At 38.6% G+C, this 26,420-nt stretch overlaps 3 protein-coding genes across 7 annotated transcripts in view; 2 read left to right on the forward strand and 1 right to left on the reverse strand.

Moving 5' to 3' along the window:
• LOC107395827 (complexin-2) overlaps positions 1-26,420 on the forward strand; it is a 102,147-nt gene that overhangs the window by 63,762 nt on the left and 11,965 nt on the right. The window contains exons 2-3 of one of the 2 annotated variants that reach the window (XM_054739392.2): positions 21,241-21,332; positions 21,437-21,602. In XM_054739392.2, the coding sequence (XP_054595367.1) occupies positions 21,572-21,602 (31 nt within the window). In that variant the 5' untranslated portion in view covers positions 21,241-21,332; positions 21,437-21,571. The remainder of the gene's footprint in view (positions 1-21,240; positions 21,333-21,436; positions 21,603-26,420) is intronic. The other variant, XM_054739391.2, reaches the window with a different exon arrangement.
• On the reverse strand, positions 967-13,512 carry LOC139069292 (uncharacterized). Of its 4 annotated transcripts, XM_070549986.1 has the most exons (8): positions 11,608-13,512; positions 11,405-11,453; positions 7,855-7,942; positions 6,931-6,996; positions 6,756-6,815; positions 6,603-6,650; positions 6,463-6,516; positions 967-4,138 (listed from the first exon to the last, which is right to left on the reverse strand). In XM_070549986.1, the coding sequence occupies exons 3-8, from the start codon at positions 7,939-7,941 to the stop codon at positions 1,784-1,786; spliced, it is 2,670 nt and encodes an 889-aa protein (XP_070406087.1). In that variant the 5' UTR covers position 7,942; positions 11,405-11,453; positions 11,608-13,512; the 3' UTR covers positions 967-1,783. The 4 variants fall into 4 exon arrangements, with proteins under 4 accessions (XP_070406087.1, XP_070406086.1, XP_070406088.1 ...); XM_070549985.1 differs by lacking the exon at positions 11,608-13,512 and having other exon boundaries at positions 11,405-11,514; XM_070549987.1 differs by lacking the exons at positions 11,405-11,453; positions 11,608-13,512 and having other exon boundaries at positions 967-1,630; positions 3,923-4,138; positions 7,855-10,315.
• On the forward strand, positions 10,441-18,962 carry LOC139069349 (BEN domain-containing protein 5-like). The gene is made up of 8 exons (XM_070549988.1): positions 10,441-11,165; positions 11,428-11,546; positions 13,506-13,789; positions 14,267-14,391; positions 14,913-14,945; positions 16,156-16,214; positions 17,410-17,617; positions 18,662-18,962. Exons 1-8 carry the CDS (start codon positions 11,012-11,014, stop codon positions 18,796-18,798), a joined length of 1,119 nt encoding a protein of 372 aa, XP_070406089.1. The 5' UTR covers positions 10,441-11,011; the 3' UTR covers positions 18,799-18,962.

The raw sequence follows: 26,420 nt of genomic DNA on the forward strand, positions 1-26,420 counted from the left end.
TAAACACTGTGTACATAAAGTAAAAACAAAACTTAAAGATTTGAGCAGATTAAAAAAGGTGAACACTTAAAGCATGGATCTTTGGTGTGTTCTTGCTGTGTTCTGTTTCTAATTCAATTTCTAGTTCTTTTTAAAACACAGGAAAGGTTTTTGCTTTACCTGCTAACATTTCGTTTGTGACTAAAAACATCCTCAGAGCTGACGCCAATGGTGGTGTCACTTCCTTCTCTGTGTATCCGCGGGCAGCAGAGGATGTTGTCGCCCTCTGCTGCCCGCTCTCCCCTCTCCGATGATGCAGTCCCATGTGCGATCCAACTCCATCGTCCCTGTTCATGGTCCCACATCCACGTCTCCTCATCTCGATAGCTTCTTTTATCCATCTTTTGTACTTCTGTTGCTCGGTTTTTATGATCCTTGTGTTGTCCCAGTCCATTATATGATTTTCTCTTGTGCAGTGATCTGTTACGGCTGACTTCTTTATAGTGCTTCGTCGCCAACTCAACACACGAACAATAGAACACAGAAAGGAGTGCGAGAAAGAAACAAGTCGAAAACACACAAGAGCAGTGAAGCAAGAAGCAGAAAGCACAATAAAGAAATCGGCCGTAACAGATCACTGCACAAGAGAAAACCACATAATGGACTGGGACACAAGGATCATAAACAGCGAACAATAGAAATACAAAAGATGGATCAAAGAAGCTATAGAGATAAGGAGAAGTGGATGTGGGACCATGAACAGAGACAATGGAGTCTACACATTGGATCGTGCATGGGACTACATCAACGGAGAGGGGAGAGCGGGCAGCAGAGGGCGACAACGTCCTCTGCTGCCCGGGGATAAATGGAGTAGGAAGTGACGCCACCATCAGTGTCAGCTCTGAGGATGTTTGTAGTCACAAACGAAATGTTAGCAGGTAAAGAAAAAACTTCCTGTGTTTTAAAAAGAACTAGAAATGGAATTAAAGCATGCACACTAAAAAAGAAAAGTGCACAGGCAAAGAAATGCTCTTTGTAGTTGGGGTGCTTTACAAAAAGACTATTTTCTCAGTGACACCGAGCATTTCTAATGTTTAAAAGAAATTGATCAAAGTTTCATCTTGTGCATGCTAAAAATACTACAGCCATCAAGAAAGGTTTTGGAACAAGACCACTTGACCACTAGAGTTTGCAATTTTTCAGAACAGTTGTGGTTATTTTTAGTACATGTGTCAGTGATGTTAAAAATGAACCCATCAGAGGGAAGTCAATGCAGTTCTTTGTCTTCACCACCAACTGTCAAAAGCCAGCTTGATTTGTGGGAGCAAAATTCTACTTCAAGGCTGCAGCTTTCCAAAAGGCATCGTACAGATAGAACCAAGTCTAGCACACCCACAGCAGGTTGGCCACACACGTGAGCTGGCCCTCTCTCGAAGAAGGTGCATGCTTGGAGTGGACTTTCAGCATGCGCAATGTTGAGGAAACTGGTCAAATGAGTGCATTTTATGCAAGCGCAGAAAAGGAAGTTGGTCTCCCCACTTATGGCACAAATCAAACCCCATATTGTGTTGTTTCCCTGTCCCCTCTGAAGAAGGACCTTCCACAAATACAAAATCCTGGTGTTCTCCAGTACAGTGAGGAATGCTCAGAACTGTAAATCAGGAAAACAAAGAAGCCAGTTCAGACACATGGCACAGCACACAAAGTCCACTCTCCTGGGCAGAAATCTGAATCAGCCAGAACTGATCAAGAGAAGTTGTGAAACACAAGAGAAAAATGTTACCTACAGAACGACAACCAAAGACTAGTCTCTTTCATGTTGGTTTGGAAAGTCACAAATGTAAGTCTCATCACCAGTTTTCAGGACCAGACATTTCTGCTCTAACCTGTCTACTGGAATCAGATCCACAGTAGGTCCCCTACTTATAAGTCTAATATGTGACTCAAATCTGTACCCTTGTGGTAAAGGGAATGATGCTTGTGTATGAAACTTTTGGAAAAGTACAGCAATTTCTGTACCACACTCTGAGGGAAAAGATATAATGCTTCGAATCTCTCCACAAACACCATCACTCAACTTTCCATAACAATCCCTTCTTCTCTTACTGAGGCTGTAGCTTTTGCTGGTATAAACCAGTCCTTTGTGCACCATTCTCTTGTGTACCACCATTTCATCTGGTGGAACTTTTTCTGCAGAAATGAAGGCACTTTTCTCTTCCTCAGTTGTCTCAGTAACCCTGCCATTATCCAGAACAGTTGTGTCTTGATATCTAATGAAGGACTTTACTCTTGAGTTATTTGTGAGCTCCAAACAGAAGTTCTTTACTTGCTCACTAACTGCAAACCTTGTACTGAAAAGCGGAACCGTTCTATGCAACAAGAATTTGTTTACAATCTGCAAAGCTACACATTTTGTTCCGTGAAACAGTTTCAACAGACCACCATTTGCATTTTCAAATACAAATGCTGAGTGTGCCCAGAGCGGCCCCCACAGTTTCACAGACTTGGACAGGTGCGTTAGCAAGTGTACATTGAATGTCATAGATGCTTCTCCATACAACAGTTGAAACCTTGCCACGAACTCGAACAGCATCTCATCTGCTTTGTTGATCTCTTCGAATGTGACATTCTCCTTCAAAAGCAGAAATACTGCAAACACCAGCAGGGATAGGTGCTTCACATAACGTGACTGAAGCACCCCATTCAGGACTGGCAAACTGTAAAACAGGAGCCAAGCTCGCCACTCTGAGGCTTTCCAGTACTTGAACTCTGCAATGGGTCTGGGAAGTCGTGTAATAAGGTGTGGTGGCTTGATTTCCTTGATCCTGTTTTCTAGCACCCTCATTGTATTTGGACTGCCGATATAGTAGGGTTGATCACTGCCACTCAACAGAAGCTCTGTCAGCTGTCTAATGACACCAAGCAAGACAGCATGCATATAGTCTGGAACAAACCCCCAAACAATGTCAAAATAAGGCATGTTTATCAGTGGTGATGGACCTTTCACCCCTCTGACACTTCTGTGTTGTTCTACGGCCTGCTCCATATCTGCAATCATTTTATTAGCCTCTCTCTCAGGGTATTCTGTGGCAGTCACAGTATACTTCACCTGTTTTTCAACGAGAGTCCCAGGGTGTAAACAGAAGCCACAACCAAAATACCCATTAAACTGGGTGGTGTTTTGCATAGCTGGTCTTGCCTTTGAGTCCACACAACAACAGAGTCCAACAATTTTGCTGTTCACCAGAGCTCCACATTTTCTCCAGGACACACCTTTGGATGCCAGTGTTTTTGCCTGATCAACAAATAGTTTTAGAAAAATTGGCATGACTGGCTCTTGAGCACCAAACCAAAGACCTGCAAGCATTACATTCTGGAATCTCAATTTGGGAGGGAGTTCATTTAAATGCAGCTGGATGGGCCATATTGAAAATTTGGAAGACTTGTAGACAGGTGAACCATCAGAATTAAAATTAAATGACAAATTGGCCGGATCTGACAGAATGCCACCTGGTTTTGACAGGTTTTGATACATTTCACCATCATATATGTCAGAGATAACATGTTCATTCTGTTGCCTTTGGTATCTGTAGTTCATGCTGTTTTGAATTTGAGGGTTTTCCATCAGTGTCTGAATTTGAGGTGCAATTGGTATGCTTATGAAAAAGCTTGCACTGTTCAATGTGCTAATTTCAATGGGAGCACTACAAATTGTACACTGAACAATGTTTTTTTCTTTTATGTCTTCTTGTTTGCCAATGTATAATTTGCAGGTTTTGCAGTAGAAGTGAAATTCCACTATGTCAGAAGAGTTCTTAAACACTTTGTTGAACAAATATTTGGATCTCGGTAAAACCTCTTTGCCAAACAGTGCATTTATAAGCTTTAACAAATCATCAAGTTGTGTTCCTGTTATGTTATGTCTTACTGCATGACTCATTACCATGAGCAGTGCTTCAGCCCTTGTTGTTGTACCCCCTGAAATTAGTGCAGAATCCATGTCAGTGTCAAATCCTATCTGTCCAAATGGGTCGTCCTCTGGAAGGTCTTCAATGTTTGAATCAACTTGAGGATCACTTTCAGGTGAGGAATCGCACTCAAACTCCTGGCTGACGTCACTTGATTGCAGCACAGATAAGCCACCAGAAGAAGTTGTGGGCTGTAGGGTGACAATAAACACACATTATTGCATGTATCTACCAGCAAAAACAAATGATAAAAGCAACTGATCGGGTGACTGTATCGGATCGATTCCCCTCTTTACTTGGTGCTAAATTATTTTTTCGGTTGTTTGGACAAATCTTGTTTAGAGATCAGGAAACCGATTTATTCATTATTTATTTATTATTAAAGAGGCCATTTCATTCTGACCTGAATTGGAATGTTTATTATGTGAAGTGCCTTGAGACGACTCTTGTCGTGATTTGGCGCTATATAAATAAACTTGAATTGAACTGAATTGAATTGAATTCTAATTTCAGGACTTTGTGGTTATTTCTTAAGTATTAACCAGTAATATGAAACATTTTACATCTAAAAAACGTTACGAAATACTGATTAACAGACCATTCAATCGGTCTGGGTCAATATTCAGGTGGTTCCGGCTTGTTCCATCAGGCAGCTTCGGCTGCTGCTCGTTCATACTCATTATTCGAATTTGCTAGCCTCAGATTGGCTAACAAACTAGCCTATGAGAGCAAGATATATCGTTTCCTGCCCCGCTGCTCATTGTTAACACCGGGCGTTCTCTCTTCCTGTTTGGTATGCTACAGCTTTTAGCATGCAGCATGCTAGGCGTGGTTTCAACCGCGAGAGCTACCGAATACTAACAAACAAAGGAGTTGTGACAAATCAAATACAGGCCATTGGAACTCGCATTTTATCAACACCTGCATAGTTTGGGATTGTGTTTTTTGGTTTGGGAGACGAACCCCTCCTCCGTAACCAGGTTATTTGTACGGAAGCCCGGAAAGGTAAAAAATCCTCAAATGTATTTTTCCCTACTGGCGGATAAAAATGTATTGAATAGAACAGAATAGATTTATTAATCCCACAGTGGGGACATTCACTCATTACAGCAGCACACACACTTAGAGAAGAAAAATAAGATTACAGGTAAAACTGATTCCAGCCATGTTTGCTTTCATAACTTCAACAACATCATGCTGATGACCCACATGAACATAATCCTCTGTTAGTCGATGCAGTTACATCACAAAGTTAGCTTAACATGATAAGATTACTTTTGCTTGGCAAAATACAACAACAGGTAATATTACGAATGACCCTAGATGGAATTTAAATCCTTTTACATTAATCATAACTAAAAGTTCCTGGGAGACATTTGTGACATGTAGCTGTAACTCTTTACTGCTGACAGATGATGTGAGTCCTTGTAAACCACCCCCCGATGGGACGCACCCAAAGCACCACATATACCAAATAACACCCAAAAACATACAGTCCGATGTCTCAGAACGACCGTCTTAGTACGTCTATGCACCCCCGCTCCAACGGTGCCGAAAAAGTCAGCAAGTCCGGGTAAACTGGACGCTGCTGCCAACATGAAACACAACAGAGACGCTCTTTTCACGACTAAAATGCTAGATTTTAAACGTTTTTGAATTGTAAACAATTTGGTACGCTTAACATGATTAATCATTTTTAAATTAATCGGCACACCCCTTGATTCAATGAATTCTTTTTATTTAGTTTTTCTTAGGTTATTTCCATCAGAAATGACGTTTTTTTTCTGGTCTTTGATGCTGATTTCCATATTAGTTTCCTCTTTTATTGATCAGCCCTAATTTACTCTGCAGTATTAATTAATTTCTTTATCCCTAGTTTTATGGGTTAATTTTAGTTTGATCTATATAGCTTTTCTAGTGTTCACTAGCCCGTATGTTACCCCTTATATCTGTTGCACTCTTTTTTGTGGATTTTTAGCGCCTTTCCATTTTGCCAATGTCCTGTTTGTGGTTTTGAAGGCACTGTTACGTTAGATCTTTTTTTTCCTGGTTTAGGTCTCTTTATACTGTAATTTCTTGGACCATTGCAGATGTTCTCCCTCTTTTTAGTCCAGCATTTAGAATACTTTTTCTCTACATGATATCTATTTGTTTTTACTTTCCCAGAAATGTCACTTATGTCACTCACCCGTGCTGCTTGATCATTATCATGAGATACACATGCTGTCTCTCCAATTTCCGTTATTACAGTTTTTCAGTTAATTACCGGATCCTCTGATCTGTTCAGTTTTTCGCTCATTCTGTTTTTGCCAACTTCATGTCGAGCCTTCTGTTTTATTTAATGTTTCTTGAATAGACCTTGTAATTTATTTTTTTTATTAACTCACTACAATGCCTCACTTCAGTGGACTGCTGTTTAACACTTATAATAAACAGCAAAGATAATAGAAAAACATTGCTTGTGTATAAAAATAAGAATTGCCGGTATTGTTGTGTGATTTGGTTAAAAGCTTACCAGGTTGAATGTCTCATCTGAATCAGACTCCAGACAGCCACATGGAGACATGGTCTGAAGAGAATGTAGAAAAGGCACAAACACAGTAAGAAACAGAAATGTGTAATAATATTATCTTGCCTCACATATTAGTCAATCACCTCAACATCTGCAGCATCTTCTCTGCCACATTCAGTGTAGGGCAAGGTCTAGAGACAAAAGAAATTATTTGAAAAGATTTTTAGTTCATTTCTTTGTACATTCAGTTTGTAAATATCACAAACTTGCACATGAGGTTTGGTAAAAGAACTTACAAGGTTGATTGTGTCATCTGGATATTCCGGGAAATCAAAATGACCAGATGAAGACGTGGTCTTCAGAGGAGGTAGAAAAGATGTTACTAAGTAAGAAAGTACCACAACACTTTGTGCAGGGCAGCACAGTGTGAAATCATGTTTCTATCAATTTAAGAATACATGTAACCCTCACCTCAAAATCTGCAGAATATGGACCAGAAGTCACTTGGTCACAGCTTTCACTGCTCAAGGGAGAAGTCTGAAAATATTTACAAAACCATATTCCCTATTTAGTATCTTCAAACATCAGCAAAGGCAATGTGATAGATCTGTTAAAGAAAAAAAAAAGTCAAATTTCATTACTGCATTACAAAAGGGTTATTGTAGGTTTCAGAAAGTTACAATTAAGACCTTTTAAGACCGCTATGAACAAAATGTTAGACCAGCATGACACATTAACACAAAGTCACACATTAACAAAGTCTGTTTGAGTTGGAACATCTCAGAAGCATCTGATGGCAGATGTTTTGTTATCCAGTCAATCAAAAGAACTGACCTGTTTAAACCTAAGACATAGTAGGGCTGCACGATTCTGGATAAAATAATCCCAATTATTTTTTGCTCATATTTAGATCATGATTCTCTCACAATTTTTTCCCCAATTTAAATAGTTATTGCACGTATTAACTGCAAATCAGCTTTGTAACAGCTGACACTGAAAATAAAAACAATAAATAAAGGCTACTGTTGTTTTATCCTGCCAGCTCGCTTCTGCATCACATGGTATAAGGCTCCGCCATTATCAGTTGTTGAGGGAAAAAGAGGGAGCACTTTTTTTCATGCAGATTATGTCCAGGTTTAAAATGCGGTACAATGATTGTGGTTTTTTTTCCCTTTTTCATTTTAATTGTCATTTCAGAATGAGTTTGCTTGCAAGCATGAATTGAAATCACAACCTTTAACGATTAATTGTGCAGTCCTAAGACATAGAACAAAAAACTGGGTGGGCGTTGTTCAGACTTAAGTCCTTGAATTTAAAGTTATGTATTTTAGACTTTTTTTAAGACCATTTAAGACCCTGCAAGAACTCTGATACATCTTTCATGAGCTAACTTACATCCAAAGTCTCTCTGTTCCATCTTGCAGAGGGTAACTTGATGGTACTGTTTGGTTCCAGGTACAATTTGTACTTGCGCTTTGGCATTCTAAAACAAAAATGAACATCGATATCAGTAACAGACATGATTCGTGAATAAAACCATGGTAAATTTAAACAGTTACACTGGTGAAATTCAGCTCACTTAAGAAATACCATTATTTGAAAGTATTAGTCAAGTCACCATTTCAAAAGTCCAAGTCACACTCAAGTCCTTAGTGCAGGGGTCGGCAACCTGTTCCCATCAAAGAGCCATTATTACCCGTTTCCCACGGTAAAGAAAACACTGGGAGCCACAGCAGCTGTGGCGTTGTGGGCGGGGCCTACACTCAGACAGCAGAGAGCTGCTTTAACAGATCACAACAGGTGACAGCAACCAATACCAGTCGCTCATGTACCTCAAAGTTATCTTTCAACAGAAGATTATTAAAACAGTTTGTTTCAAATTGATCCAAAAAAAATGTAGCCCATCTGCGCTACAATATTTTGATATTTTTCACCCTTCTAGTGGTTTTAATAGCTGAGCAGGTGACGCTTCTTGAGGCGTCACACATAACTGCTCTGTCTCGTTGGACTGTTGTAATTAAACATTGTACTGAACTAAACTTTGCATTAATCATTGTTGAAAAGGATCCAATCAGGTAGTTTTTTTCCCTCATTTACACTGACGGAGGTAACGGCACAGTGTGCATGGCTCTGGTGTTCATCCGGTTTAATGTTTCTGTTTGCAACAATTTTCACAAGAAGGTAAAACAGTTAAATGACAGGATTCGCACTGACCGGATATTTCCCGTGTTTGACTGTTTATTTTGATGGAGAAATCTCAAACCTGCAGATGCGCTGATATTTTAATCGTTATGCACATCGTAGAGGTAGCTACATCAATCAGGAAAAGATTCCCATCAGAACATCTGAGATGGACACTGAGCTCAGCGCAGCTCGCTGTCAGCGCATGCGTATGGTGGACAGCAAGATGAAGATGTGTAGATCGGGGGCTTGGAGCGCATCGCATAACCAGAACCATGCAGGAAGATTCAGTGTTTTCTAAACACGGTCTCTCAGAGACTTAAAAAATGTCCCCTGATTATGAATCTTTGGCTGAATAGCACTTGTTCCTGTCTCCAACACATCAATGAGCCTGTCTGAAGAACAGTCCAGAATCTCATATCCTCTTCAGCTCAGAAAGCGCCTATAGACTTATTGGATTATGCACAAACAGTTGACCTGTTCAGGTTTACGCAGACAATCTTTAACTATTCATTAGTTAGTTTACAAGCAGAGAGCCACATCAGATGGATGAAAGAGCCGCATGCGGCTCCAGAGCCGCGGGTTGCCGACCCTTGCCTTACCCCGGGTTTCCACAGGAGCCGTCAGCAGCACGTTACTGCAGCAGCACGTTTTGCTCGCGTAAGCTGCTGCTTGGCCCTTCCCACGAGACGCAAAGCAGCAGGGGAGCAGCTGTCACCGACAGGGCACGAAGTCACACGAGTGACTTCGTCAGTAAACACAACAACAAGCAGGAGAAAACTACAACATGGTTTGTGTTTTATGTTCTGTCCGTTTTATAATCGCCAATACGGACCTGAAAAACAAAGGAGACCGCTAGCTAGGTGATAACTTCTCACGGGGCCGCACAGTTAGTAACTTTTTCTTTAAAGTAAAGCAACCGGAAGGCAGTACGTTCTTTATTCTGAAAATCTCGGGAGCTTCTCTCCATTTCCGCGTCCGATTTCCTGTCTTTCCTTCCCCAAAAATGTCGAACTTGACCCGTTTCAGAGGCGTCGCGCGTAGAAAATAGAACCGGCGCGTAAAGGCCGCGACATGCTGCTCCTGAGACGTGGCCGACTCGCGCTGCTGACGGCTCCAGTGGAAACGGTTCTGTTGACCACACGGTTCCTATCAGCAGCTATGACGTGCTGCTGCAGTAACGTGCTGCTGACGGCTCCAGTGGAAAGCCGGGGTTAGTGTGCAAGTCCAAGTCTCATAGGATTAATCCAAGTCAAGTCACTGGACCCTACTGGGCAAGTGTGAGTCCAAGTCCCTAAAATAATCTTCCAGTCCAGGTCAAGTCATTATCACCTTTGAGCAAATCACTAATCTGAGAGAGTTTATAACTACAATAATGGCAGCTATACATGGTTTATTTTAAAATAAATTGTACTCATATCAGGCGAGTCTTTCATCATGAATGGTCATCATGTGGTGGAAACAATAGCTAGAAAATTACATTAGAAGAACAAAATTCTGTGCAAACATCTCCCTTTAACAAGAACTGTAGATGTTTGTTTTCTGCATTTTTAGTTAATGTTTTTTTGTATTCACTGAAGTTACTCGTTGGTTACAGTATTCAGAAATGTTAGTCAAATAAGAGTAATTGTGAACTACTAAACACTTTGAATAAATTATTTAAATCTTAAATTTAATTTTAAAGTACTCAATTAAATGAAATCATTAAATTTAAATTAAATAAAAATTTACTAATTATTTAATTTTATTAGTTTATTTTATTTCATTAATTTATTTTATTAAAATTATTTAATTATAAAATTGAATTAAATGAATATGCAACATTTTATTCGAGTAGAAATGATAAAGTAAAACTACCCGTAAAAAGTATTTTTCCCCCATAAAGTTACTAAAGGAAATTGGCGGAGTGAATGTAACAAGTCCCTACCCACCTCTGGTGGATAATAAATAATAATAAATCACTTTTTTTTTCTAGATGGATTGTAGTTTCAAAAAATGTCAATGTTTACATTTAAGAAATATTTCAGATATAGTGTCTGCAATTAGCTATTAACATTTAATGAGTCAAGGGTCACTTATTCTCCCTTAAAATAAAAAATAATTGGTTGTAATCAAATCCCCACTATGAATTGAGAGGGGGAACTGGGAACTACAGCATCCTCTGCTCAGTGCTCACGCGCTTCCCGCCGTTGAAGTCAAAGCTAGCTGGAGGGGCGTATCTCAACATTAGCATTAGGACCAAGATCAAGAGCAAATTAAGTTGCGGCGTCACGATTTAAAAACTAAAATATTTTAGACCTTATTTCTTTTTAGACAACAGTTATATTTAACTAATTCGAATTTAGGAAACTAATTTTGTTTGCCTTAAAAAATGTTTGCTTATGTTAGGTATATAGACGACGGCTGTAAAGAAATCGTTCCAACAACCTTTATCAAAGATTTTGACAGCCAGAAGGATACCAGCAAAATTTACTGGGTTCGCTGGCAAGACAGTTTTTTCAAAGCTCAAATATTAATGCTGAAGGGTAAGTCACGATCTCACAAACAGTTTTACTTATTAATAAGGTCGACCTAGGATGTGTAGTTAACTTGACTGGCTGAAATCTCTGTCTACCGCTCTAGTCGAGCTAGCTAGTGTGCTATTAGCTTTTAGCTAGTTACGATAGTGTAGCGTTGCTAAGTTAGCGTTCCTTAAGAACAGAGCGAATAATGAAATAACTACATAAAACTATGTACAGTATAGCCGATGCAGTCAAATACTTACATGAAGTGCTGTTTATATTCCAGACACCAAAGAGGACATCGAAGAGGAGCTGTCAACGGGGAAGAGGGTCCGTGTTAAAAAAGTCATGGATCCCAGCACTTCACCGCTACCTTCTGAGGCGGAGGAAGCCAGGACAAAAAAAGTATATTCTACTAGCATGTTGGCAAACATTAGGCAATGTTCATTAACCACTCAATACTCACCAATGATGAATAAATGGGCCCAACGTTGGTAAAACAAAAATGAAAAGACAAATCTTCACAACTTTCCAACACACAAATGCGCAGCTGCTTCCGATCTTCTGTTTTTTCTTCTTCTCCTTTCTTGAGGGGTTTTACGGCGGTTGGCAGCCAACTGGGAGTTGCAGTTTTTATCTTTACCTTTACTTTTTACCGCCCCTACTGCTCCGGAGTGTGCATCAGCGATTACATTTTATTTATAAATCCAGTGTAATCCGAATTTTTTTAGAATTATAAACTAAAATCTTTATATTAAATTGTTAACCATCTTCCTTAACCTTTCAGTCAATCATGATCTATATTATATAGACAACAAATAAAAATAATGTACATATGCATATCTGTCAATGGAACATACTCAGTTTAAATTAAAATGGAACATACTCAGTTTAAATTAAACACCCAATTCTAATTTTCTACTGAAAAGGTCATTATATTACTTACTGACACCCAAATTGTGTGGATAGATATATTTCATATAAGAAAACTCCCAAATAACCAAGTTTTTCTCTAACATATTTCATTAAATAAGTTTGTTCCATGCAGATTCCATCTCCATGCAGCAAGTTTCAGCTGTCTGGCTCATAGTATCTCTTTGAATTATTTTTATTTTATTTTTGTGTTTTACAGCTACTACTCAAAACGGGGTCTGAGTTTCTTATATATATAAATTTGTAAATCAGCCTAGTTTGAAATAATTAGTTTTAGGCTTAAAGGAATAGAATCCATAACATAACAATCAAGGAGTCAAGTCAAGTTTTAAACCCAGAAAGGAATTCTACATATGTAAAAGTTAGACCATCGTTGTTAAAAAGTTGTTTAATGAGAAGAATATTATAATCAATCCAGTTCTGTAAAAACAATGTCACATCTAAATAAATATCCTGGTTATTGCAAATACTGTATAACACTTAGGGAGAGAAATTATGCTTTAAAAATGTAATCAGATCTTTTCAAAAAATTTCACAAATATCGTTAGAGATCTCAAGGGCTGAGCTTGTATTTACTAATCGAGAAAGACCCTCAGCTTTGGGAATTAACACACGTCCAGGTATAGTTAAGTCCTTCTGTAACCATAAATTGCATTTGTGTTACAAAGACGATATTAGTAGATCACCATTTTCACTTATTTCCACTGTTTGATCCTTTTCTGCTGCATAGACAATAAAGAATAAACCCATTCTTACATATTTATTTCACACCAATCAAAATATTTCAGGCAAATTTACCAAAATGTTAAGAAGTCAATGTAAAATTAATCATTGGTCTTTTTTGGTCTAATTAGAATTTTAATGTTCACAAGTTAAAAAATGTTATAGTTAATGTGTTTTTTAAAGTAGCTCAGTGCATGCTCTTAAATGGAGAATAAGGTTAGAAAATAAACACAAAATGACAAAAAAAAAGTTATGGCACTAATATTAAGAAAGAGAAGAAGTCGTCTGAGCAAATTCGATATTAACAACACAAAACGAATACATGTAATGTGGGTCTAGACAAAGAAGTCACTTATCAGCTATTTTGGGAAGACATGGTCTATTTCAATGAAAAAAAAACATCACAACAAAAAACGCATTAATAAGGAATCAGCAAGAGAAAGTTGTTTTGTCATTGTAAGCTACAAATGTCATTTACAAGAATATGCAAACTCAGTCCTTTCTGAGCAGATCTGTGTCCAAAAGTGTATTGTTACTGGAGTGAATAAAGCCAACATCAGGCCATGACATTAGGTTAAAAATTATTTCCAGTAATATTGCGCTTGCTTTGTGTAGCATTGCTTAGTTTGTTAGTATGTGAGTTTGCTAACTTTAAATCTTATGAAAGTCATACTGTAATTTTAAGTTGTGCTTTTGTAATGTTTACAGACAACTCAGAAAAAGGCCGCAGAGGAAGCAAAAGATGTTAACCTACTGGCCATTCTGCAGGAAAGAAAAAACAGAAAGAGGAACTCTCCACTCTGCCCTACCAGTACCAAAAAAATCAGAGAAGATATCCTCAGCGATTCCCTCTTTGAAGATGATACTGAGGATGACGATAATGATGGTGGTGTTGTCCCACAGAAACTTTATGAGGAGGCAATAAAAAAACAACGCTTTTATCAGAAAAAGTATAGTTGCATGTGTCTACAGCAGCAGGAAATGGAAAAAAGGTAAGTTTTGAATAGCCTTGAAAAATAATTTTGTATTATTGTTAATGTGTCCTAACAATATACTGTAAATCTACCTTTAAGCTCTAGTTGGATTCAGTCTTGTTATTGTCCTTGCCAAAAGTAGATGGGTGTGTAGAATATTGTGAATAGCAATAGCATTATTTGGTCCTGTTGAAATAGGCTGGGTACTTTGATCAAAAATATGTTTTTAATTATTGAGCCTTATTATTGAATCTTTATATTTCAAAGGTGTGTTTATACTTTTAAATTTATATATTTGGTAATATAATATTTTGCTACTTGTTTTTGTCACACAACTACCACATGCTGTCCAGATTTGGCCTTTCTGAATGCTGTGCACATGTGCAGCACTACCCATCTGCACTATAGGCAGCTAGATAATTTCACAGATAATAATTAACAATTTTTTTATCATTTCCTAATAATATAGTCATTACATATTTTCTTCTGTTTAAGAATGCAGGAGCAAGAAAAGAGTCTTTCAACAATGGAGTCTGAAAATAAAACTCTCCGAGAGCTGAACATAGAGCTGCAACAGCATCTAATGAAGGCGCTGAAGTCAACCTCCTCCAAGAGCAGTGGTGAGGACAGATCATTTCCCCTAAGTCTCTTTACTAATGCAGTTGTACCTAAAACTGAAATGTGTTGTGGGTATTTTTTAATGTATACTTCTGGGCTTAATGTAAATTATCCCATATAAGGAAATGTTTCCCTCTGGGCTGGCAGTCCCAAACCCCTCTTATCTTGTTGAAATGTTTTTGGGCAAAACACTGAACTTAGACAGTTATGCACCCATTTGTTTGTGAATAGGGAAAAAGATAGAAAAGCAATATATATTGTAGCTCACTTAACTTTTACAGTTGCCTGACGCTCAGAAACAAACATTTTAACAAGGATATAAGGACAAAATATATACATTTATCAAGTAGCTGAAGGTAGCAAACATCAAAAACACTTTGGAAGTGACCATTAGTTGCAGTACTTCAGCTGTGAGCTTAGGTATCACTAACCTAATAAGGTTTGGGAAACATATTCTTTGTTGTTGTGTTTTCCATTATTTCCTGTGTTCATGATATGCTTATTTTCTCTCTAACTGTTAAAGATCCTGCCACCCAAAACTCAAAGACTTTATACAGTAAGTGCAACCAAAATTTATCAACATTTAGAATACAATTTTTTTTTTAAATTTACATTGTTAAAATAGATTTCTACACTTGCAGTACCAACTTGATATAAGTGAAATCAGAATTGTGAACTAATTTTACATTTTCAAAAGCCCCCTTAATTTAGTCAAAGTGGTCTCATGTTTGGTTTTACATGTTTGTCAATCTTAAATGTTTCATTTCATCACACAAATGTAAATTTTACTCAAAGACAACACAAACACAAAATGGAAGTTTTAAATCAAGGTTTTTATCAAGGGAGAACTGAAAATCTACACAGCCCTGGGTGAGTAAATGATTGCGCCCTCAGCTGAAACTAGTGCTGTGTTGAAACATTTTGAAAAATTGATTCTGAATCAATTCTTCTAAGAAACAAATCGTATCAATTAAAAAGTCCAAGAATCGTTTGGTTTAACATTGTTTGCCTTTTCTTTAAAACTAATGAAAAGTAAGGTCTGAAAGGGTTAACACAATTTTTTCAGGTGAATTGTTACTCAGTGTTGCATCATTTCATTTCAGCAATATAATTAAGGTAACAGCTCACAGAAAAGTTTTCAAAAGCAGTGACCCATGTTGAATTGGAACAGATTGGGTTGAATCGAATTTTGTCGATTCTAACTCTTGAGAATCAAAATCAAATTTATTCTTGAAATGAACCAATACCCAGCTTTAGCTGAAACATAACTTAACAGCGGCTCATCACACCCGACTTCTGTTTGTCCTGCCGCACAGAGGCCTGATTCCTACCACACCTGTTCTCAGTAAAGAAATCAATCCTGTCAGACTTTCCTGAAACAGTGAAGTAGATCAAAATATCCTCAACATCATGCAGAGATTCCAAGACATTCAGCAACAAATGGGATGACTTGTCGTAATTTGGCGCTATATAAATCAACTTGAATTGAATTGAATTGAAGCTGCTAAGGGCAGCCCAATCGAGGTAATTGGGTTTCGGGGCAATCACTTTGTCACACTGGGCCATGGAAGTTTTGGATTTTTCTTCTCCCTTACTCATAATAACCCTCATTTAAAAATGGCCTTTTGTGTTTGTACTTGTGTTGATTTTGATTTAAAGTGAGACAGTTTTGGAAAAAAATTATCCATTCTCCACTTACACCATGTGGCTTCTTGCTTGGTTTAAGCAAGACACAAATGCTGAATATTTTAACATTCTTTTCATAGTTGCAGAGTCTGGCAGTGAAGATGGAGTGGAGACACCTAGGTGTCCAGAAGGAGAGGAGGTACTGTACTTCCCCTGCATACAGTATTCAAATACACACCACAAGTGTAGCAACACAACTCATATATGGGGTGCCATTTGTAATGTTACACAGTAAAAAATTATCAGCAAAATTTTTAATCATTTATCTTGTAATCAGAGAAAAAAACTAGGTTTCATTTTTAAGCACTTATTTTCACCTTGTCATTCATGTATTTATAAATGTTAAGTTTCCTAGCTAAATATTTAGTTAGCAAGTTAAATAAAGCCCCAGAGTGTGATATTTTTACCTGTTTACTATCAAATCCTGCGTTTCCAGTTCACAAACTTGTCCATCCATCCGTCTATCCATTTTCTGAACCCGCTTTGTCAATGCGGGGGGGGGGGGCTTGTGCCTAACTCCAGCAGCCAACGGGCAATCAGGCGGGGTTCACCCTGGACAGAGAGCTAGTCCATTGCAGGGCAACACAGACACACAGGACAATCAATCATGCACACACACACTCACACCTAAGGACAATTTGGACAGACCGATCAACCTAACAGTCATGTTTTTGGCAGATTTAAATTCAAATACAGTGCAGAATTTTTCCCTGACGACGGCGCAACACTGACAGTTTTAGGCAGAATATTTGAATTTTAACCACGATGCACTGAACTGCCAAATTATTGACTGCACGTGTCTGTAGCATGATTAGACACTCCTTTATATAGTTTATCAGCAAAAAAAAAGTGATTTGGGGGTGACTTGCTCTTTAAAAACTAGACATTTAGCCTGTAAAAAAATGTTTAAAAACAAAATATTTGATTTGAAAAATGGATATTAAATTAGGAAGCTAAATATTTTGTTCCAAACTAAATGTTTAATTTTCACAATAAATATTTTGTTTTTAAAATATATATTTAACTTGTTAACTAAATATTTAGCTAGGAAACTTAACATTTATAAATACTTGAATGACAAGGTGAAAATAAGTGTTTAAAAAATGAAACCTACTTTTTTGCTCTGATTATGAGATAAATAATTAAAAATATTGCTGTTAATTTTTGACTGTGTAACATTACAAATGGCACCCCATACTCAAATAGCAAAATGTGTTTTCATATGTAGAACTATGAAGAACACCTCTCCATCATTTGTTCACAAGCCAACTAACTTTTCAGTGTATTTGTTTTAGACTTGTGTGGGTGTTTATTTTTATTTTTATTTTTGTCAGATTCACCTGGGAGGAGGAGTCTACATCCGGAGAGAGGCCTGGTCAAGGATTAAAAACCAATCAAAGGATTCTTTGTTTGTGAAGGAGCTTGCAGTGGCAATCTGGGGAACAAAGACCCTAGGCCAGAAAAGCCTTACAGGGAAGGCGTGTCCTACAACTAAGAGCACCAGGCAGCCTTTAACCCCAAAGAAGCTGGAAACATTGAGAGGTATGGTATTTTTAGTTGGATTTGCAAAATGTTCTTGAGTGTTGACAAGTATGAAGGAGTAAAAGTGCACAAATAATTAAATATATCAATAGACAAATGCTTTAATGTCAATAATAGATAAAATTGAATTTAAACTAGGGTGGTCATATTTCCATTTCCCAAAAAGAAATCACACTAGGGCTGGGCTATATGGCCTAAAATCAACATCACGATATATTGAGGATTTAACCTCGATAACAATTTGTTTGATGCCGTTTTACCTTGGCCCCCAAAATGCATTGAAACAGCCCTGGCTGTGTGACTGAATTTGAAGGTGATCTGAATTGTATCAAATGTATAAATATTACATGTGTATAACTTATTGTTTTATTCAACGTGTAGTGGAGATAAATCTACCTATATTTTACTTTCAAACACTTTGCTTTGTTTTCTTGTTGCTTTGTTTTCTGTCCCATCTCTCATCTTCCTGCATCTCCTCTAAACTCTCCAGAAAAACTACTACTTGGCTTCTTACTTTTTCACCTCATCAGTTACTTTTGAGCAGATCAAAGGGATCTCCTGACCGCAAAGTGTAGTAGGCGTTTCAATGCTGCGTCGGTGAGGTGAAACACCGCAGCACACGGATAGCGGAGCGCGTCAAGCCATGTGTTGTAGTGCAACACATGGCTTTTACAAACATATACAGTACCGGATAAAGGACACATCCTTTTATGGAGTAGTTTTTCTTTGTGGTGTTTCTTTTCTTTGGACCTCTTTTCTACATTGTAGATTAATTGACATTTGCTATATTTTGTTTGCTACACATTTCCATATGTTTTCATTCATTGTTTGATATTTTCAATTTTAATTCATACTATAGAAGAAAATGAAAAAAATATCTATATTTTTTGTTTTCAAACTTTTGACTGATACCCAATACTCAAGTAACAATGAAGCAAACATTGTTGATAATATATTGCTTGTAGGAAACCCTGTTCATGCTTATGTGAATGATTTTTTCAAGACTTAATACTTAGGTTCTTGTCTATTTGTATTTCATTTCAGCCTGCTTCAAAGAGTGGCTCATCAACAAAAAGTTGGAGGAGCCCGAGCTGCAAGCAAGATGGGTAAAAGCAGGGCGATACCTTACAGAAAAAATTATGGACATTAATAAACAAAAAAACAAAACCCCCAAGGACTGAAATGTGGCATTTTTTATGTTTCATGTTTTCATAAGGTAAGTTAAATTAGTTACTTGTTATTAGTGTTTGTTCTTATTTGTTATTAGTTTGTTTTTTAAATGATTTGTATGCATTTTGTTACCACGTTCTTTGTTACACAAACGTAATAAATGTACATACTGACTTGAAAACCTTACCTTGTCTTTATTGTAGTAGTTACAGTATGTAATATTTTCCAATATTCTGTCTTATTGTAACAAAATTCAGTGTGGTTGTTCAGTACACTCGTATCCTCTGGGAGAATTTGTACTGCTAATCAGCATCCCATGCATGGACCACCATTGAATGCTGCTCCAATAACATGGACCAACAATCAATAGTGGTCCATGCTGGTCTATACTGGTTCAGCTGGTAACCAGATCCATGCTGATTACCAGCTGAACCAGCATAGACCAGCATGGACCAGCTAGATCAGCATAAACCAGCTAGACCAGCATGGACCAACATGGACCAGCATGGACCAGCTAGACCAGCATGGACAAGCAAGACCAGCTAGACCAGCATGGACAAGCAAGACCAGCTAGACCAGCATGGACAAGCAAGACCAGCTAGACCAGCATGGACAAGCAAGACCAGCTTGACCAGCATGGACAAGCTAGACCAGCAAGACCAGCTTGACCAGCATGGACCAGCTTGACCAGCTAGACCAGCACCAAAACACAACATATGCTGGTCTATGCTGGTTACCAGCTATGCTGGTCTATGCTGGTTTTTCCAGCAGGGATGCCATGAAGGACAGAAATCCTCATATCAAATTCAAGCTCTTTGGCATCAAATCAACTTTGGAGGATGAATGCTGTCAAGGACTCCGAGAATACCTACCCCTCCTTCAAAAATGGAGGTGGTGCTTTGGGGATGTTTTTCTACCAAGGGTGTGAAATTCAGGAGTGTTGCTACCTGCCTCTAGTTACCTCCTCCTCAGACTCCAGAAGACTCAACATTGGCTCATTATGTAAGTGGGTATTCCAGCATGACAATGTTCCAAGCAAATAGCCAAGGCAAGAAAGGATTGGCTTAAGAAGAAGCGTTTCGTATCTTGGAGTGACCGAGTCAGTCTTTAGACTAGAATCCCATGTGCAATCTGAGGGGGAGCTGAAAGTTTGAGTTGCCAAACATCAGTCATGAAACATTAACGACTGAAGCAGAGTTCGTTGCGGTTCTTTCCTTTGTTCTAAATGACTTGAACACGTCTTTTATACCACAACAAGAAAAAAAACTAAAAGCCTTTCTTCTAAAGAAAGATGTTTGCGCCATCACTAGGCGCCATTTTGGACTATAACTAAAAAACTACAGCGTTGCACGGTACAGTCGACATTTCAGCCTTTTTTCTGACTTGTTATTTTTGAGCTGGCTAGTCCCGCTCCTCGTGTACCTCTCTGCCTGTGAGTAACCAGACTAGTTCTCTGTGTAGACAGAGCACGAGTCTTGTAGGCCAGGCTACAAAACATGTGGCCAACAACAACAACACGACTGACCTCTGTAACTACCAAAAGGATTTAGCTTACAAGTACTGACTGAATGAACTAACTGATTGAATCTGAGCTTGCAATTTCTCTTGAAAAGTGGATTGTAACTCTAGTTATTTTAGTGTAAAACTCAGTGAAATACAGTTAAATTCCTTCAAGTAATGGTGAGACTTCATTCAAAATAATGCTTTCTTTTGGGTAAATGGATCCAGATTCTGGACATAAAACATCTTTCCAGTGTCTATTTTAAAAAATAACATATTTTTTATACCTCTGTTCTGTATCTGTGTACGTTTGCACTCTTTTTAGTTTTGTGTTTTGCAGTTCTGCAGAACCTTGCTAATGTTTGTTTTGGACAGAAAATATGAATACGTAGAATAGAAATGGGGCACTTGCCCTCCTGAAGCAATTGGTCATAGTTAAAAATGGGTTGTCGTCCCGATCGGCCCCATCTCCCCTGTTTCCGCCCAGAATAAACGGCCCAATCTGTCACCCCATCCCATTTCAGCTGAGCGTTATTCGGCTCTGGCACATACTGGGTGCTGCAAAATGGCAACGGACAGGCAGCAAGATGTGCAGGAGGGCTCTTATCTGAAATAAAAACACTGTTCTGTTACACCAGGACCAATAAACATGCAGAGCCACAGTGTAAGGAAACAGGAGCAACAGATTCAGGCTGTGGGTTTCCTTTTCTAACACTGGTGCAGATTAGTGGGCTTGAGTTGTTTTAATGCTTTGGCTGGTTTTAAGGAATCTAAACTGGCAACTATCCCAATCAAATTACTTATTTGTTTGTATTAAGTTACAGACTAATAAAGGAGGGTCTGCAGAAAGGCTCAGTATTGATTCACATTATTCCCAGAAAGGGATTCGTGTCACAGAGGTAATCAGTGTTTTATAGATCCTATTATCTGTCTAACACCCGCTGTATTTTCAGATTTAAGCTGCATTTGGTCTTCATAGAAGAACTGGAAATTCTACAGAGAAGGAACAGATTGCAGCCATAATTATATTGTGAACTTGTGCATGGTGATTTCCAGCTTTTGTGTTTTGCCTGCTGCAATTACACCCAACCAGATAAATAATGTGTATATAACATATTGTTCAGGTATTTTCTGTCTCATGTCCCACAGATAACCACGTGGTATCCCAACAGAGGAAAAGGGAAGTAAGGAGGACCGAGACTCTCAGACGTCTTCAGCTTTGGTGGCTTCATGCTCAGCTGTCTTTGGTTTTAAGACGAGGAACTTTGCTAAGCAGAAGGAACCATGGATTTTGTGATGAAGCAAGCTTTAGGTGGTAAGTTCTCTGCTGCACCTCTGAATGCTTCTATTCTCTTCTCTGAAAATGTTTTAGACAGAGACACAGTTATCATCCACATCATCACAAAAACAAAGAGGTTAATTTTGTAATGGATCTTCACTAGATCCTGACCTGGGTGCTCATTTATCAGCCGTACTTGCGGGCAATTCTGTCTGTATTTTGTGTGTAGGAACAATTTTACGCATTGTGTGGTATTTACCTTTTAGTACTTGTGCGTAGAAATGTTCCTAAATATAAGATTAGCTCTGACCATGCGTATGACCAGCATCCACGCGGGTTCCTCATCCACAAATTATTTTTACAAAATAAGTAATTTGGCATTATTGCAAAACTGGTGTTAAAACCTTTAAAAGACACTTAAGACTGACGGGAATCTGACATTGTATGACTGATGTTGTGTTATTGGAGGATTTGGCAGAGCGTGCACTCCAGAGGGAACATGTCTTCCGTGAGCCCAATGATCTGCTAGAGAGGAGGCTGCAGTCAGACAGCAAACCTTTCCACACAAAACTAACTTTCCAAGGTTCTAAACAGATATTGTACAGAATTTAGGAGATGCAATCATTAGGAGCCCTAAAGACCTTATTATTATTAGCATACAGGGCTTTCAGCTCTGCACCTGTTGATGAATTTGTCAACTGAGAATTACAGAGCTGCTGTGTTATCTAAATGCAAACAAAGTATTACATTTGCTGTTAATATTTCGCACTTGCGTTGTGTGTCCTTACTCGTTGTTGCAGAATTGCTAAAACGTTTTGCTTTTTAGGACAAAAAATTTGCATTTTCTCTCACTCTGTAAGCGAACCATGCAAGAGAAAAACAAAGATGTTGCTCAAACCTGAGTTCATGAGCTTCTCACCTGATGAACTCAACAAAGTAAAAGATCTCAAACAAAAACAAATCATTGTTTATTTTTGTTGCTCCAACAATCAGAATCAGAACATCTCTGCTAAACACATCAGATCCTCGTTTCTCTCCCCCCGTCCTTCCTTTTCTCAGTTGGGACTTTAACCTCCGCCCTGCCGCTTGCCTTCTGTCCCATTTTTCCTGCCTTCACGCTGCTGAGCACACTCCCTCGATTATTCTGTGCATTTTAATAGGCTGCATAGATGGGCTCTGCCAATCTCTCACCCCATCAGCTCCTTCCATCCTTCCAGATTTAAAAGGTCGTCATTTACCTCCCGTCAGCTGCAGCTGACCTTTTTTCTTTGAACTGAGAGGCTCTTATTTCAATGAGACTCAGCTGGATATTTATTAAAATATAAAAACTCAAAAACAAACACAAAGATCTGACTCAAGCATGGAGGAATAAGAAGGAAAGGAAACTAATCAAAACAAGAAGAAGAAATCCCAAAACAGTGCATTTTAGCGAAGAGAAACAGAATCTAATTAATCTTGACATAAACAGGCTGGGCCTGGCTGGTCTGAGTGGTTTATTAGCTCAGATTGACATTTAGATTCCTGTTTATGACATCAACATCCTGTTTTTCCTTTGGACAGGAAATCAAACCTCTGAGGTTCGATCCTTCTTTCATAAAGAAGCTGAGCTGAAACGTTACGCTGAGATAATCTCGGAAACATCCACATGAAGCGCTCCGCACCAGGCAGGGTCAAGCTCACCATTTCATTTCCTGTGCTGCAGGTGTGATAAAGATGAGCAGGTGACAGCAATATCAAAAAGCTGCTGGGAAGGTGTTCGAGTGGCCTGAAGGCCGGTTTGTGTTGCTCTGTGGAACTTCAGCAGGAGCTGTGGGCTTCTGCACAGTGCACACACACACCTGATGGGTGTTTCAGTGTTTCAGACATATCAGCTTCTTGTGTGATTAGTTGGAGATAATCCCTTCTTTAAATAATCTAATGCTGCAGCATTATCACTCTAATTGGTCCGACTGACTGAAAAAAAGGGCGTGTAGTTATTTAATGTATTGTTTGCCAAAAATCTTGATTTTATGCCCGTTATTTTCTCACTTTCCTATTTTTTTATTTATTTTTTGGTGCAGATGGACGGGAAGCAAGAGGGATCATCACACAGCTGTTTTAGCATTAATACTAGAGAAAATAAATGTAATGTTATAATAAACAAAAATGGGATTTAGATCGTGTTTCAATGGAGAAAAAGCAAAGTCAAATCAGATGTAGACCATGTAGAGCATCAGAGGACAAAGAGGACAGTGGAGGACAATAGATGGCTGGAGAGAACATGTGGAGGTTAAATGTACTGAGGACAACATCTCTGGAGAGAGGAGTTATAACAAAACCAACCCCATTAAATGTACCCTGAAGCTCACTGTCCCTTTGTGAAGACAGTTCAAGCTTTTTCATCTTCATCTCTCTTTTAGATATTTCATTCTGCAAAAACTCTCTGTTGGTGGATTTAAAAGGTGGTCATGAATTTGTGTCAAAACAGAAAAAAACAAAGAACCAATTCAATATGTTGGTGATTTTAATCATGATGACCCGAAAGACCTTGTAGTTAATCCTGTAACATCTTCTGGTGTGAGCACACCAGTAGAGAAACAGAAACATGTTAACTGATTCTGACTTTTCACACAACTGACTACAACAATTAAATAATTAATATTTTCTCCTGGGGTTCTTTTTGAAGTCATACTATGCAACTTATTTCATATTTTTTTTAAATAATTTTCTTGAGCCTGTATGTGCTAAAATGACTCTTTGGAAAATGCATTAGCTTCTGATAGAAAATAAGACTCTGGGATTAGAAAAGCCTGACAGACTTACGTCTTACGGTCACTTCACATTCATGGACTCTTCGGGGAAGGCTGCTGTTAACGTCCAGGAAACAGCAGAGAATGTCTTGGCTAGTAGAAGCTATAACCTTTAGCATTAGAGTTAGCCGAAGCCGAAGCAAATGTTTTAATTAAACGAGTGCCCCGCGCAATTAAGAGTTTTGACAGAAGGGGATAAGGATTTCTAACGGAGTTCCCCAGTGAGTCGTGGTGGATGGCTGCTTATACTGAGCCAGGATTGTCTGGTTTCTTCCTGTTAAAAGGGAGTTTTCCTCTCCACTGTTGCCACATGCTTGCTTAGTATGAGGATTGCTTTCAAGACTCGATGTGACTCGATGCAATCTGCTGGGTTCCTTGTATAGGAAACTTTTTACTGATTGGCTTAAACAACTGACCTGTATTGGAATGTTTACTGAGTGAAGAGCCTTGAGACGACGCTTGTCATGATTTGGTGCTATATAAATAAACTCGACTTGAATTGAAATTATTGAAGTATTAAATAAAAAATTAAAACATAAGTGGCAACAGTTCCATGTGTTGAAATGAAGACACCAAGTAAAACTCTTTCAAAGGAGTAGTTGAGTTAAAATTTTTAAAGAATAATATGTTAACCTTTTATCACTCCCACCTGACATGTATGTGTTTGCCTACTTATATTTCCAGTCCATATGTTCTGTGTTTGAGTGTTTTCATACGTTGAAGAACCCACATCATGCAGTGTGACCTTAACCTGGCTCCCCCGGCGAGTTCGATATACCATTTGCTGCCCACCCCTCCCACCAGCTGAGTGCTAATTTGTCTTCCTCCTGTTTGCTGCCACCACACTGCGCTGCAGGGCCATTAAGGCCTCTGCATGGCTCTGCTGCAGAGCAACAGGACCTGCCAACCACAAACCCCAGAGCAGCTAGAGTCCTTGAAGCCACATTTGACAGCAGTAATTTACTCCGAGTTGTTCTGTTTTGGCTCATAGGGAAGTAACTCCAACATTCAGATGCCTTTGATATACAACTATGTTAAAAAGTTTTCAGGCATTTCTTTGAGGTTTCTTCCAGAAAGTGACTTATCTTTTAACATGATCTTGATATGTTTTTGAAAGTCTTTTAATAAAAATTCAATCGGCTTCATATTCTCTGAAATAACCAGGAAAAGACAAGTCTTATTTTCTGTCATAATCACACGTTTTTACATCCGGTCGAGGAGAACTAACTGGTAAGTCCCAGCCAGGGCTTAATTTGAGCCAGATCTTGCCGGAACAAGATCCAGGAACTATTTTATTTTGAAAGGACTGTAAAGAAAATGAGAGGTTCTTACATTTTATTTAATGAGCCGTAAGGTGTGGGATTCCATAGTAAATATGAAATCCGCCTCACAGATCGAGGGTTATTTAAATCAGAAGATCGGATCTTTTTAATGCAGAGATTATGTAACCGTTATGTATTCACTCAGAGACAAAAGAATAGAGGGAGTCAAGTTTAAAAGTTAAGAATTTTATTACTAACAAATTAAACTAGACTTACTTTAAACTAAATGTATAGTGTGACTAAAAATTGATGAGACGGTGAATGGATGACGTGTGATGTAATCAGAACCAGCAAATCCAAAGAAGCGATTAGTTCTGACGGGAACTGAAGATGTTGTTTTGAAATAAGCTTGGGTTAGTTTCAGAACCGCATGAGACATCATCAAGCCGGGTCTACCTGCCTTGTGGAAGTCCTCGGTAGATCAGGAATGCCGAGGTCCAGCGGACCCTCTCTGGAAACCGAGCTGGTAGAAGAAGCCGCGGTTCCGACCAGACCCGTCTTGAGTTACCTCCGGCACACGACTCTTTTATTGGCGACTGTTCAGACCCAGCCTGGGTCGGTGGAGCTTTTATTCTGAAAGGAGCTGTTGTTGCCGCTGGTTGAAATAGTGACTGGATTTTTCAGCTTGTCGTGGTTCTTTTGGTTAAAGAGTTAAAGGTTGGATTGGCCACTCTGAAGCTTGCTCTGGAACGCTTTGAACTGGCGTTAGAGCTGACGTGGCATAGTTTTATACCTTGGATGTT

This window comes from Nothobranchius furzeri, chromosome 1 (assembly GCF_043380555.1).
Source record: "Nothobranchius furzeri strain GRZ-AD chromosome 1, NfurGRZ-RIMD1, whole genome shotgun sequence".
Classification (NCBI taxonomy): Eukaryota; Metazoa; Chordata; class Actinopteri; order Cyprinodontiformes; family Nothobranchiidae; genus Nothobranchius; species Nothobranchius furzeri.